The 16245-nt window shown below is 33.8% G+C and overlaps 1 protein-coding gene across 14 annotated transcripts in view; it reads left to right on the top strand.

Moving 5' to 3' along the window:
- Window positions 1–16245, top strand: part of SLIT2 (slit guidance ligand 2) — a 259333-nt gene that overhangs the window by 179307 nt on the left and 63781 nt on the right. For 7 of the 14 annotated variants that reach the window (XM_032187210.1, XM_032187220.1, XM_032187212.1 and 4 more), the window contains 8 exons: window positions 5795–5866; window positions 6621–6692; window positions 7225–7296; window positions 9164–9307; window positions 9436–9599; window positions 10353–10376; window positions 12752–12769; window positions 13882–14032. In XM_032187210.1, the coding sequence (XP_032043101.1) occupies window positions 5795–5866; window positions 6621–6692; window positions 7225–7296; window positions 9164–9307; window positions 9436–9599; window positions 10353–10376; window positions 12752–12769; window positions 13882–14032 (717 nt within the window). The remainder of the gene's footprint in view (window positions 1–5794; window positions 5867–6620; window positions 6693–7224; window positions 7297–9163; window positions 9308–9435; window positions 9600–10352; window positions 10377–12751; window positions 12770–13881; window positions 14033–16245) is intronic. The other 7 variants (XM_032187217.1, XM_032187213.1, XM_032187215.1 and 4 more) reach the window with 2 other exon arrangements.

Here is a 16245-nt window from a genome sequence, read left to right as displayed (position 1 = left end):
TGAAGAGCTCAAGTAGTTTTTGTATTGTAACAGCTCTCATCAAAAATAGGCTAATTAGAGAGGCTTTAACTTGACTCTAGGTGACTCAGGCTAATTGCACAGGAGGCACACTGACAGATGCTAAAGTACTGAGCAAATAATTCTTTAAGAATTGGTGCATTTTGCCTACAACCTAAATCTGTAACAATTAAGGAATGTAAAGCCTACCGTCATTAATGGTGCTGTAGGGTTCAGAGCATGAGATGGCCTTATCTGTGATGAAAAATTTAGCAAATGCAGGTTTGGGACTTGCTTTTAAATGTGATGTATTCTTTAATGGCTTTAGTACAGCAATCCTTGTTACTTTTTTGATGTAATGCAGACTATGGAGATGTCTGTCATTTGCAGTCAGTCCCCTGAGGAAATATTTGATAGAACAATTAGACTGGATGTTCGCGTTTTGGCAAGCTTTAGGGCAACATTGACAGTGATTCTTTATATGCAAATATTTAGGAAACTGTCAACCAGATTTATTAATACACAGAATTAGAGACTGAAATTTTAAAGTGCAAGTAATATAGTCATTCAAAATACATCTTTTGTTTTGTTAGACGTAGATGATATTACAGATTTCAACAGAATTCTTTTGCTGCTGAAGTCAGAAGAGACATTTACTGGATAAAAGCACTCTGGAGGTTCAGTTGTTGGGGAAAGAAAAAAAAAAAAAAAAAAAAAGAGGTACTTAGTATGATAGCCTGAAGGATTTCTTTAGCAAAGGGAGACCATTACTCCTTCCTCATTTTAAGAAAACAAACAAGCAAAAACAACAACAACCAAAAACCTGGCAGATGTTAAATATGATGAGAGATGTGTTGGCTGCATATTGCAGTTCTTCAGATTCAGAAGCTGCACTGAATCCCATCGCTGAAATCTATTTTCTGTTTTCTGACAGCTGTTTTTGCCATTTACTTTAAAAGCAGATGGGGAAAATGCAAAGAAGAGCTGTCAATTTTATTACCATGTATAATCAGCATCTGTGCAATACATCAGACTCATTGCACAGCTTACACTTTCTTCTCTGTAGTAAAAAATTCTTTTGGGGTTTCTCGACAATCTTCCTACGTGCTTTATGTAAATGAGTAGATGCCGGAATGAAGAGTTGAGATCAATTAAATGCTAAAGTGACTAACATGACCAAATTTACTTAAAACAAGATAAGTCCTGATTGATAATAAAATATGTAGTTAATTTGCTGCTCCATATTCAAATTAATGTTTTCTTAAGGAAGATGTTTTTATGGGCGTAGCACATCTCTATGCAGTATAAACTGTGTATCTTTCTCTACTGAGCAGGCTTGGTATATTGTACCCCACCTGCATAATAAAAGGAAGAAAGAATTTCATAGAGAACTGGGTGTTCTCTACAGCCGCTTTTCATGAGCAGAAGTCTTTCATAGAAATGACTACTTACAGTGGTAAAATAAGCTGTTTTGAAAGTGTCAGTATAAATAAACATGTCTGTCTCTAAGTGTGGAAGTAGTAATCACTAATGGTGTGCTGCAGGCTCCTAGCAGAGAACAGCATCCTCCTGGAAAGTGTCAAGGGATTTATGTATCACAAGGCTGTCTGGGGACATGGTGGGAAGAATCCGTCTACTCACTGGGGACCTACTTTAATTTGATTTGATTAGGTTGGAAATCACAACTGCAGAACCACCTTTGTTTCTTAAAATAGTAGGTGGTTGTACATTATGGTGTCTGCAGGGATGAGCCAGGGGGAAAGATTTAGAAAAGAAATACTCACAGTACATTTCTTAAATAGGAGAGATTAGGGAATAGTCTTCAAAAAGGTTTCAAAGGTTTCAACTAGTTTTGGCAATGTTAAAAGACACTGAAACACTTATGTATTGATGCAGGACTTCTTTGAAGTGAAACACTAAAAGGAGCAGGAGACTCAATACTAAGAGCATTAATTAGCATTTGAGTGGTGATGGGCAGAGTACTTCTATACATGAGGCAGTGCACGCTTTGATGAAGCATGTACTTAACTGTCTTCCTCCATTATCTTATCTTATTAATATGCTACTAAAATTGACTGTGGCTTTTGAAAAAGAAACCACCAAGGCACTGTTTTATGATACATGGATGATCATTTATAAAAAAGAATGACTTCTGGGATGACTTTGAAAGGCAATGCTATGCACAAAATTAATACAAGTTTCATGGAAAAAATACTGATATTAGCTTTTGTTCTTCTCTAATATAATGGTACTTCGGGCCATGTCATTTGTGAGCACTTAATAGCAGACTTTTTCAGTAATAGATAACTACAACCATTCTATTCCAGAATTAAAAATGTTTCATTTAATATGAGGAATTAATATAAAGGAGAGTTTTTAATTACTATGGCTTTATCAGTAGAATGTAAATTTCCTTTAGATATTATTTATCTGTGCTTTGTGACACTAGAATATATCTAATTAGATTTTCTTCTGCAATGGTGGAGCAATTTTCACTCTGTGAAATTCAGCTGATTCTAGGAAGATAAGCAGAAGATTAGAGGATAACAAAGCTTGAAAATGTGAATTTGATTTACTTTCTTTACAGACAAAACAGAGTATAAAAGATTTTTCTTCTGTATTTAGATAATCATCATTTTTCCTTTCTTATGCTAATCTCATTTTCTAAAATACGATGTCTTCCAGTGCATACACTTTAGCATGAGTAATAAAAGACATAGATGCTCCTACTATAACAAATTATTTATCCAGAAGAGCGTGTAAATTTATCCTAGTACTACACAGTCTATCTGTTAGACTGTAGCTTTTTCACTAAAAGGAAATCTTAGGCAAAGTGACATAGAGTTCATTTTATATATCCACCAGTGAATTGATAGTTCCCTTTATTAGAACTGCTAGAAAATTAGCTTTCAGAAATGTATTGGAGTAGGATTTCTTCAGGTTTTGGACCCATATGATTTGTAGACAAATTGGGCAGCTATAAATGAAATCTGCTATTCCATCTTCTCATATCAAATGGCATACATATATCCTGCAAGTTTACTTCCACTTATAGAATGAATGTACTTTTAGGTTAAGAGAGTAAACTGGAAAATACTTTGTGTCTTAACACTAGACTTTGTCTTTCTCAAGTTACATGCCATATCGTGTCTAAATAATAGTGTTTTATGTTTAAACATAAGTGAAAGTGGACAGGAGTCCTCCAGCACTAGCGCATAAGTCTGTACATTATGGACTAATAATATTCATACATGAGGCTTGTGGCAGACTGATGCGGGACTACCGGCACTGCGGTATCTGTCTTTGCCATACACACACAGGCGTGATTCCCCAGTGTCTCTCCAGCAATTCAAGTCCTCCTCTGTAATACGGCCTAATCCATTCCTGTCCCTTTTTAGCCACCCATTTCCAGTCCTTTGTGTATGCCCTACACATTTTCCTGTGCAAGAGATCCTTTGGCTGATTTTCAAAGCTGCACACCTGACAAACGTCCAGCCAGGCTATTCCTGGTGGTTGTGCAATCTTTTGCTGCCAAATAGTGTGTGTAATGGGAATGGATGGATAGTTGCTACTCCCTTCATGGCTGGATTAGTTTGGTTTCTCAGCTCCCTCCCAATGCTAATTTAAGGAAAGGTCTAGAAATTTATGATCTGGAGTTTTTACCTCTCTGTGACCTGAGCTGAGTAGAAAACTATCTAGACAGAAAGCATGTGTAATATTTTTTTTCTTGAGAAAACTCAGCTAAAAATGAAGCATAAGAATAGAAAATACTTGGCTCCAGTGTAACTAGTGTTGACCTTCAATTTAAGCAGGTTTTTACTTATTCAGATGTTTGCTTTCTACATCTACTCAAGTCTACTGGAAAAGAGTGACCTTGTCCCCTCATAGCCCATCAGTACTCTTGATCTGATGTAAAACTGTGTTTCATAAGTCCAAAAGGCTCAGCCAAGGTGAGGAAAACGTGTGAAAGAACATCCTGTTTATGGAAAAAGTTAACAGTTTGGTACCATGGGATTCTCTGCAGTGTTAAAATATATCTGAAAACTGTAGCAAGGTGACAATATTTTCTTAGTTAAGGACGTTTAAAAATATGAGCCCTGTCTTAAGTTGCGTTATAAAGTGAGATTTTCTGTGTGTTAGGAAGGGTTTTTTTTAGAGGTTTTCTTTCTTTTTTTTCTTGGCTTCTTTATACACCAGTCAAGAACAAAGCATATTTAGACATAAGAGATTTTGAGTATTAAATATATGAATATGTCCATCTGAACAAAACCTCATAACGGCAGCAAAAAATCTTCTGTCCAGCTATAATCCAGAGAAAGTTATAAAAAAGAAAATAATTGTTATAAGAATAGTTACTTGTAAAGGCTTACTCAAAATGCGTATGTGAGCTTATTAGTTATTCACACATACAGATTCATATGACTCTTAATCAGAGGAAAAGTGAAACAGAAGAGTATTAATAGGACTAGAGTAAAAGGGAAAAAAAAAAAAAAAAAAAAAAAAAGCATAATATTCCTCCATCTAGACTAAAAAAGGCATTTTACCCTTAACCCTTAACCCTAAATGGATGTCTGAATATTTTCAAATAGAGCGTTAATTTCTACAATTATGATTCATTCTGTGAAATAGAATGGTATTGTCCTTATATGTATAGATCACAGTAAGTTGATACCTGTCCATGAAAGAGGAAAATATCAAGCTTATTAGATAGCCATAATATGTATGTTTGAATAATACTGCCTCTTCGTGATGTTCTTTTTTTTTTTTTTTTAGAATAAATACTTTCAGTCTTTTATGTTTACATAATATAATGTTTTATTTATTTATTTATTTGTTTGTTTTCAGTGATAAGCATGAAATACTGCATTATGTGAACTAGCTTCTATTTTAAACATGATTTTTGCTGGGCCTGTTTGACTTGTTAGCAAATGCACCATAGGTCTGTATCAGCATAGATTTCCCATAAGCAAAGCTCCGTATGTTCAAAAAATCTTGGAAAACTGCTTCCATCAGCCAGTTCATACTCTGCAGTGTGTCATGTTTCAGTCACACTCAGTATACATACAAAGCAAATATAGCCAGCAAGATAAACTAACATTTTAGATAAGAAAAATTGTTTCAAGAAGTTATAGGTGTAGCTGTGCAATTCTAGTATTGTAGCTGAAAGAAAAGGTATTACATACTGTATGTAAAGAAATAATACGTGTACGTTGAAAAAAAAAAGGCATTTACCCTACTGCAGGTAGCAACATATGTTATTTGTTTCTGTAGGAACAGTCTGCACCATTTTTGTGGTTTATATATTAGACTGAGTAACTCAGAGAACTCTTCATAAATAAATTTCTAAATAAAATTACTATAAAAATTGCTGTATGTGAATCATAAATCGGGTGTCAAATAATACTAACTCAAATTTGAATATTTTAATTACACTTCTAGCTTACGTTTTACCAAAAAAAAACAAAAAACAAAAACAAAAAAACGTGTGTGCTCTGAAATTAACTTTCCTTATATTCAGGATGAAGATTGGGCTTTCATTTCTAACATTAGGTTAAAAGTTAAGTTAACTTTAAGTTAAATAACAGAGAAAAACTATTACTTCTTTTTAATTAAAATCAAAATTAAATGACCTTGTTTCTCAAGGTAAAAGATGTATTGAAAATGTAAGCAAAACCAGTGTTTTTTATTACAGTGCTTTCTAGCTTGTTATGGCTTTAAGTTGCTTTTGGCTTCTTTTATTATATATTATTATTATTGTGTGTGTGTGTATTTTTATGCTGATGCAATTGTTTTGCAGACGGTTAGAACAAAATTCAATCAAGGTCATACCTCCTGGAGCTTTCTCACCATACAAAAAGCTTCGAAGAATGTAAGTACCTGATATTTTAGATTTATTATTTTATCTATTTTATATAGAGATATAGGTATATTGATGTATCTAAACCGATTTAGATATAGAAATGTATACATGAATATATTATGTATGTGTATATATATATATATAAATAAAAAATCAGTTCAAGATCATAGAGAGGAACTTCCATCAATGTATATAATGAAATAATTAAATAATGTATTTAAGTAATACATAATTAAATACTTAAATACATAATTAAATAATGTATTTAAGAAAGTTTGACTGCTGGATGATTATCAGATATGACAACGTGATTAATTATACCATATAGCATCTTTTTTCCTTTTTTTTTTTTAAAACCAAACATTAAAATTATTATGGTTTTACGTAAAAGCAACATGTTACTGTACTCAACATAAAAATAAAATCATTGGGTATATTCCACTGTCATTTTGGAATATCTTTGAGACTGTATAGTCCTGCGGTCATTTCAAACAAAAAATGTTTATAAAAGATACATAAGCAATTAGGAAGTGTACATTTTTCAGTCTTTTTTTTTTTTTTTTTTTCAAAATCTATTTTAATCATGTATTTGTTTTAGTGTACTATCAATTTTGGTGGTTTTATATTCAAATTCTTCAGCGGGGTCTCACATAAGTATTTTAATTTCTCTCTCTTCCGCAGCTCATTCTACTTATGAATTATTTTAATGTTCACTATTTTTAAAATAGCTTGAATTAATTGAAGCAACTTTCATTTATTTCAGTGACCTGAGCAATAACCAGATCTCTGAAACAGCTCCAGATGCTTTCCAGGGCTTACGTTCACTCAATTCACTGTAGGTATCTATTTGACATGTGGAAACAGAAGCTAATTTCTCATACTCTTATAGTGAATTTATTTGAGATTTGTAGCTCTGCAGGATTTTTATATAAATTCAATCAATACTGAAAGCTGTAAAAATAGTTTCAGAATTTTAGAGTGATAATTGAATATTTTATCACAATTGGACATTAAAAAAAGTACATTTTCTTTAAAATATGTTCATGGCAGAGTTGAAGGAAATCAAAGAGTTTGTTTATCCCCCAGATAGTTTTTATTCTTAAAAACAGCAATCCACTTACAGAGATCCCTTGGTAAGGCTGCACACAGTGAGGTGCTGGTTCTGCTGAGAGATCCTTTGTGTGGCGTGTCTTTGGGAAAATATGTGATCCTGCCATCTCAAAGGAGCACAAGGATCTTGCAAGTATTAAGTCACTGCTGTTAAATTCACTTCATCAAAATTGAAAAGTTATTATTTTTATATTCAAAATTGCATTGTATATAACCTTCATAACAGCTTTGTTTGCTTTTTTTATTTCATTGTACAGTGTCCTTTATGGCAATAAAATTACAGAACTTCCAAAAGGCTTATTTGAAGGACTCTTTTCTCTGCAATTGCTGTGAGTATTTATTTAATATTTACGCTATTTGGGGGTAACCCAGAAGGGCAGACTTGGTAAGAGATAATGCCTGGAAAAGTACTAGCAGGAAATCCTGTGCGTAAGATCAGAGTATAATAAAAACAAATTATGTTTAAGTGAGATGTGGTAGGCCAGCTTGCCATTCATCCACAGATATTTCAGTTAATGTCTCAGCCTAAAATAAATACAATTGAAACTATTATCTTCTTTGGAATTTATAATGATAAAGTATATAACATGACAATGACACTGTCTTGTGATGTAAATACTAAACAGTGTGTATAACATTGTACGTGAGATACAGTAGAAATATTTGAATGCTTTATATACAGATAATATGTAGTGGAAGTACTATGTAGTTATGTTTTTAGTTGTACCCATGTAAGAACAGAGTTACAGTAAGTTTCATTGATGACTTTTAATATTTTTTGAGACTCTTCAGTGTACAATTCTTTGACTCTATGAACTCTACCTGCTGTTTCTTTTAACAGTTCAGAAACTCCCATGTGTAATCTTATAAACCATTTCTATTTGGATTTAATATTGGGAGTTAAGAGGAATGTCATGGTGATATGTTTATCAAATATTGTCAAGATTAAGTAGGAAAGGGAGTTGTATTGTGTGACAGATTTGTGAAATAGGCCATAAGACAACAAATAGTGCTTTTGAAGACATTATCCTAGAATCACTGACTTGTTAATCTGAAGACTGGGTGAATTTAGTAAATGGCTTCTTCCCATTTGTTTGAGAAGCCTTTAATGTCCAGAGTTTATAGCTGATGATTGGCTTTTATTAATAACTCATTGAGAATGTGGGGGGGTGGGGGGGGGGGGGGGGGGGGGGGGGGCGGGGGGGGGGGGCGGAGAAAAAAGAATTTCAAGATTTAGCACCACCTAGAGGTTTAAACATTTTATTTATTTCAGTCAGAAACTAAATGCTGGGGGGTATGTGTTTCTGTTTGCCTTTAAAGAGAACTTAGTTACAAAAACATATTTAAAATTAAAAAAAAAAAAAAAAGAAAGAAAAAAAAAAAAAAAGGAAGGGACATATCTGAACTTTTGTTTATTCTATATTAGAAAAAGTCCATAGCTTGATATATTTTGCATAGACAATACTTTAAATTTCTGCTTGCATGATGAAACTGTTTATCAAAGCATTGATTTTCAAATCCACCATTCCATCTGGCTGCAAATGGGAAAAATAATATTTTGTTAGAAAAATACAACTAATTGAATATCAAATTATTTTCTTTTCAAAAGTATGAAGGAGTTGGTTTAAATTGACTTGTTTGTTTTAGCTTTAGAAGTCTGGGTGTACAGGGAAGAAAAGGTTCCCTTTGAAGATGAAGGATCCAAGACAAATTTGGATATATTCCATGCCACCAGTTTTACTACAACTCTGTTAATGCGGCAGCATGCTGATTAGTAACATATAATTAAAAGTGCCACTGCACATCTCTTCCAGCTAATGAACACAGTGTTCAGTTCCTTTTTTGTTTGTTTGTTTATTTGGCAAAAGGAACTAGTTTTCCTTGCATATACTTGATTTTTTGAGCTTGTTTCTTTGCACAAATACCACATGCATAAGTTCTGCCAGCACATACAATGAATGTGATTGTAGCAGAATATACCTGCCCATTTCAACCGTAAGGTGCAAAAATTTCAAAATAATTTCAGAGCACCTAAGTAAGATATTTAAATTCACTGAAATGCCATATATCATTGTCAATATTTGTTCCTGCATTTCTTGTTCTGTATAAAATGAGTACAAAGAATTATCTGTGAAAAATGTTGAATCTTCATTGACACTGAAAAAATCTTTTATTTGATTGTCTTCCTTTAAACAGATTATTAAATGCCAACAAGATAAATTGCCTGCGAGTTGATGCTTTTCAAGATCTGCACAACCTGAATCTCCTTTCTTTGTATGACAACAAGCTTCAGACCATTGCAAAAGGCACTTTCTCACCTCTACGTGCAATTCAGACCTTGTATGTATGCTTTTGTTTATGGTCATCTTTGGTATGACTTCATATTCTACAGTGTACTCAAAATATCAGAAACTGCTGAGACTAAAGGGAAATAATGTGTGAAATTATTATTTTTTTCTTCATGAAAGGCATTTGGCGCAGAACCCATTTATCTGTGACTGCCATCTGAAGTGGCTGGCGGATTATCTTCATACAAACCCCATTGAGACCAGTGGTGCCCGCTGCACCAGCCCCCGCCGTCTGGCAAACAAAAGGATTGGACAGATCAAAAGCAAGAAATTCCGCTGCTCAGGTAATTTTCTTAGTTCAGCTGCTATTTTTCTTTTATTGGCAAAACCAGTGGTTGTAGAAATTCTAATGAAGGCAGCTGGCTCTCTACAGAATTATTAAATGTTACAAAATCTTTTTTAGTTCTTCAGCCGAAGTGGGGGGGAAGTCATGGAAGTCATAGCCTATTGGATCACGGAACATTACTACACTTAACACATTTGGCACTATTTCTGAGTAGCATTAAATCTAACAAAGAAATGCAATATATAATACTTCAGAATGCAATGCTGAAGTTATTCGCTACAAACATCACTGACATAAATCATTTTGTACAATTTCCACAAGGCTCTGGAGTACATGAAAGATCTAAAAATTTCTAGCTAAATATGGAAACATGACACATTCATTTTATACAAGGAGCTTACCTCATACTGAAATTTACTGTTTTCTTTTTCTAATCTTATTCCATTTCCTACTTACATTTCTCTAAATCCTTAACTTTTTGTCATATGGTATCCAGCTGTTCCAGGTGCATTTCACATTCTACAATTTATTCACTCTCAAGTGCAAATACCAGATGAGAACTGTTTGTTATCCATGTTCCGGATACATTTATGACTATTCACACTTCGTTGTTTATCAGCTCTTGTTGTGAATACACATTTTTTCATTTAATTATCTGTAGTTAACTGTAGTCCATACTTAATCTAATAAAACTCATTCTTTGCTTGCTGACATTCAGGTGCATCTTCTATTTTTTTTTCTCTTTATTTAGCTAAAGAACAGTATTTCATTCCAGGTAGGTTTGGCTCTGCAGTAAGATTGACTAACTGCAGACACTCTCTCCCTTTCCTCCCAAAAACAAAGTTTGTTATAGTTTTTTAGGAAACTGGTGCATGTATATTAACAATAGCAAATACCTGTAGCTAGACATAGCTTTCATTTGTAGATTACTAGTAGTTCTGATTTCTGAATATGAGAGCTTAGCATGCAGCTCCATTTACAGTTTCTCTCACAAATTTGCACACAACTCACCAAAATTTTACCCTTGTTTAAATTATGTAGAAGGTTGCACCTGCTAGTTCATATTTCAATTCACACCTTTACTTACCTTGTACCTTGTGTTTTCTGCCGCTACTGTTTTTAAAATGCAGCTCCTGAGCTGCTTTTAAACACAGGAATCCATACTACTGTCAAAGAGCTAGTACAACTTAAAATAAATTTTACAAATTAATGTTTTCTTTCCTTTCTTTCATGCTCTACACTGTCTGCAGCTACTGCTTGCTCACTCTCCTTGTGTTTGTGAAATCACAGTGGAATGCTTATAAAGGAAAGCTAATATTCATTAAAGGCATTCTGTGGTGACACATGAGTCACAATTAATCAAAAATATTTTCCATTAAAGAAAATATTACTTTAGATTTGGGGTGAAACAGTAATTTACACGCTGATTAAAGCTACAATAAGCCTATGATATTTTCACAAAAGATTAACTGATGTTGGCCCTAGCTCTTTGAAATATGTTTCTTTATTTATTTTACCTTGCTTGTCAGGTGTGTGCACTGATTTCTTAATTAAAAACAAACAAACAAACAAACAAACACTTGCATTATTTTTCTAACAGATTACAAATAATTTATTGGCAAAATAAACAAGGGCATAATGAATATATTGATGAATTACAGTATGTGATCTGCAAGCAGGGTTTTCTGCCATAGTTTAATATCCAGACAAATATCTACAATAATTGATTATGACACCAGTGCACTTGTTCTTTCAAGTACTACAGGTATATTGTCATTGTGCGGTGTCTGAAGTACTGATTTATTGATTGGTCTTAGTCTTTGTCTTTTAAACTGCTACGTTTAACAGCTCTTCTCCTAATGCTGTGTGATGTGTTACTTAAATTTGCAGCAATTATGTGAGTTCTTCGTGCCTTCATACTAATATGTTGGTTAGAATATGAAGAAAAGACAAACTGAAATACAAAAGAAGGCAGCAATTTGTCAGGATTGGCAGCTGCAAAAAATGTGCTTTAAAGCAGCATAAAACAGAGAGGGATACAGTTTCTCAAACCTGTAGTTACCACTCAATTTCTTAATGAGTACAACAGCTGTATTCCTGCCACAGAGTGACTTCTACTCAACCTTGCCAGCACAACTTTTGTGTCTGAGTTAGAACTGTTTTCTTGCCAGCAAATGTCTTCACAGCTTGTTTATAATATGGCCACACATGCAGTTTAGGTTTGTTTATGTACACTTTTAAAAAATGCTATTCCTGAAAAAAAAAAATCATTCTGAAAGTGCTGCTTCTTGAAATACAGCTCGTATGCTTTCTCTTTCCATCAGGTTATCAGGGAGATGCTGCAAGAAATTCTTTCAGTTGTTGAAGATCTTGTCCCTGAATATTTTAGTTTTTTACATTGAACTACTAATAGTGATTTATTCTGGACACAGAAGAAAAAGAAATTAATTGTAGCCTTGCTCATCAGCATTACAAAATGCTAAAAATACTTCTCTATACTTCAGTAAATACAGTAAAAATATTAACGTTTCTTTAAAAAGTCAAATATATTTTAAATATTTTTTTAAATACGTTATAGTGAGATCTTGCTCTGTAGATACTAGAAATTCTTTATAGAATTTCAGCATATTAATTTGGAACACTAAATGTTAAACAAATATTAAATCATGAATTTAAAAAAGTAGTTTATCTGCTAGCTCATACAAATATTCCAACTAGCTATGTCGTATGTGTTACTTAGATATTTGCAAATGCTAATCATAATAATAAATGACGACTGCTTTTTCTTCCCTTGAGCTATCTGTTTCTCCCATGTTTCTTTGGTTTATTAAGTATTTTAAGTGGCATAGTGTGCATATACATTCAAAGAAGCAGAACAGCTTCTAACAAACAGATTTGAAACAATGAAGAGATGTGCATGGGAGACATAATTTTCCTATATGAAATTTGTAATTAACCCCAATCTTTTCTTCATTTTTTAATGCCACTTAAAATTAATTATTTTTTCTCTCTGCTGAAGATGGTACCCCTTAGCAACATCCCCTAATCAAACTAAAGTTAAGTAGGGAACATGAGAGCTTAGTTCATGTTTTTGTCTTAATTGGGATTACTCTGTCTTTCTTTCCTTCTTGGCTATCTTTACTTTTGCAGGAGTTCACCATTTTGGCTGTAAGTAAAGTTCAGTGTCTGAGCTAAATCACAATGTACCTCCCAGCCCTGATGCACCTTCTACTAGTCTTTTCACCTTTGTCCAGGAAGAACCCACAGGTCCTTTCAGCTTCTCTTTGTTTTCTTTGTCACCTACCCTCAGTTCCTTACTGGATGTTTTTTCCTGATCTGTTTAGGATGTTTTCTTTGACTGACTGGGAAATGGTGGAGGAAACTTTCAATGTGGTTCTTTTTCCTTTTTCCTTTTTTTTTCTTTTTTTTTTTTTTTTTTTAAATTGTACATTAATTTAATCTGTGACAGTAATACTGTTACTGTGGCACTGGACATTCAGTGAAAAGAATGCCATGTCATGTAAGCAAGTATTAAACTTCAAATGCTTCTATAACTTATACCTACTCCTTCCTCTTTTCCCTTGCTCTTATCCTTGGCCTAATGGATGCAGTTATGATAATGTAGCGAGATTTTCTGTTGTGCTTGATCTAACCATGTGGTTGTGAGGTATGAGTAAAACATGGTTCTGTCAAGCACCATGGAACGTCACGCAGCTTTCTACAGCATGGCATGCTGCTGAGGCTTAAGTCAGGATCACACATTTTTTTTAAATTAAAGCTGAAGATAAGACTTTCAATCTTATGTGTTTGAGACGATGTGGAGGGCTGGGACAATAAAAAAAAAATAATCACAGAGGTTAATGAAGTCCAGTCAACAATACAAATTTGTAACACAAGAAAGAGAAAAGGTGGCATTTATTCTTGATACTGTGAAAGAAAATAAATTCTAAAAGAATTAGTGGCATTTGTGTGATTAGCTATAAACAAGGCTAGATTGGCTGACAACACAATCAGCAGAAAGTACAGCTGTGAAAAGCTCAAGTTATGTTATCCTGTTATGTGAAATTAGTCACGGTTTCTTTTTCTAGCATATCTTAAGCCCCTATACTTAACCCTCTCTTAAAGCCCCTGTGTCTGTTCAGTATCACAAAGTTTATCATACACTTCCCAAGTTGCCCACCCATTATCTGCATTGCAGACATCTTTTCAACCTTCTCAAAAGAAACAAATCTCCTACTTTATTGACTCAGTATTTGTATTTTGACTTGACTCTTCCACAGGCACTGAAGATTACAGATCCAAATTAAGTGGAGACTGCTTTGCAGATTTGGCTTGCCCTGAGAAATGTCGCTGTGAAGGGACCACAGTGGACTGCTCCAATCAGAAACTCAACAAAATACCTGATCACATCCCCCAGTACACAGCAGAGTTGTAAGTTGAACCCATAATAAAGCATTATTTGCTTAAGGAAAGACTATCTAAAATTTTCAAATATGAAACCACAGCTTTACTTTTCTGAATAACAAAAGTTTACCTGTGTTGAATTTCAAAGGTTATGTTAATAACCTCAGATGTTAATAAAAATGAGTTATGCACAATTTCTGTACCATTAAGCCTTAAAAATTATGATAAGGTAACTAACTATTCTACAGTGCCATTCTCCAGTACACAAACTACCCACATGGAATTTTTGGAAAGGTGGTGGGATTTATTATGCTTTTTATTTTAACTACAATGTCAAGTAGGACATCCAGCAACCAGGGTTCCATCTTAAAAAGCACTACCTAAGTGTTAAATAAAACAGAGCTGACTCTTGTTATGCAAAGCTCACATTATGTGTCAGGCAGGAGACCAGAGGAAGATAAACCAGACAAGACAGAGTTGGACAGAGTTGGGTTAAGATGAGATAATAATATAATGAACAGAGATGAGCAGAAAAGATGTCACAGATTATTACTTGCTTAACAAGTGCCATATGGGAATGATCTGTAGGCATTACAACTGAAGTAGTATTCAAGGAGGGATTCAAAGATAAAATTAAGACAGCTTTACAAGCTTTTCCCATGTGCAAAGTACAGTGAAGGGAATGCAGAGAGATGCTTGAAGAATCAACAGGAAGGCAGGAGATGAAAGTGGCCATCATTGGCAGAGCAAAGAAAGGAGGAAATAGCTGTTTTTCTTGGAAGATTTAATGTAAAGAAGAAGGCAGAATGTTAAGGTGCAAAAGATGTACTTTGATTTGATGTAGTAGAGGGGGGGACAGAGAGATGGAGACAGAAGTGCTGTGATCAAGTTGTGACCCACAAGGGTGAGATGAGAAACAGTATGGCAAATATCTTCAAAGACAGTCTGCAGCTGGCATCAAAGCAACTGTAGAGCAATGAATAATGAGACCATGGTTAGGGATATTGAATGTCTGGATGGGAAAAGGAATTTTAAGTTGAAATATTGTATAAATAGAGATGGAGATTTTTGTCTGACTGAGCCAGGAGAAGGAGTTGAACTTGGTGATGTTAGAATTACAGATCTGAATGGCAATTCTGATTGTACCTAGAATGATAACAGATTCAAGAGAAAAAACGGCATATGTGGTAGAACCAAAGTGTAGTTTTTGGCCACATTTAAACTGTTGATTTCACTGTAAAGTTCAAAAGAAGACAAAAATACTCATCAAAATTATGTAATGTGCTATAATATTTTGACATTTTATTCTTTAATTCAAGAATACAAATTGATGAAATGGGTAGCAGGTCAGACTGTAGGAGGAGTACATAAAGTAATGGATGTAAAAATTATCGTTACTGAACCAAGCAATGAGAGTTGGAGTTGCTGAAGTGACAGGCATGCATTGTTTTGATTCTTAACAGGATTCCCATTTAATTCTCTCTGCTATGAAGAAATAATACCCTTAATTTAGTGTCTTAGTCGTTGATTTTCCTATTCATTTATTTACACGTGGAAGATAAACTTTGGAGTGTTTTCTTTCTGTAATTATGATCCATATATATTGAATTCAGAAGAAACAATGAAATCATCAACCCTCATCTGCTGTATATCCTAAACTCTCTAATTTCAGGCAACAACAACAACAAAAAAATATGTTTGACTAAAAGATAATTCATATCTGGTTACAGCACTTCTTTCAAAAAAGCATCCAGTCTTGTTTAAAGGTATCAGAGGATAAAAATGTACTATCTCCCTGAGAATGGTACAGAAGTTAATCGTCTCCCTTCATCTATGTTAAAATCTTTTAAAATGAAAACATCACTTTCAGCTGGAATCTGCCTCTCTTCATTTTCCATCATTGCTCCTTTTACATTTTTTGCTGAAAGAACTCTTTTCTATTCAGTACTTCATCAAAGTAAGATGGTCTTCAAATTTAACAATCACTTTTCAACCTTCTTCTTGATAAGCCATGGAGATTGTTCTTCAAGTCTTTTGATGCAAGAAAATTTTCAACAGTCTTGAAAGTATTTTAGAAGGGCAGTGAGATTATTTCTGCATTTTTAAACTTCCTCTAAAAATCCAATTGCCATAGCTTGGAAACAAAGATCTAAAGCAAGGAAATGTCAAGATTTCTTTAGATTTCTCTGGCAAACATTTATTTTTTTCTCAAATATATTGTCTGGAGATCTCTGAGGTCC

The sequence above is a fragment of the Aythya fuligula genome, chromosome 4, assembly GCF_009819795.1.
Source record: "Aythya fuligula isolate bAytFul2 chromosome 4, bAytFul2.pri, whole genome shotgun sequence".
Lineage (NCBI taxonomy): Eukaryota > Metazoa > Chordata > Aves > Anseriformes > Anatidae > Aythya > Aythya fuligula.
Note: the sequence above shows the minus strand (reverse complement) of the source record. Positions and strands in the feature narration are given on the sequence as shown.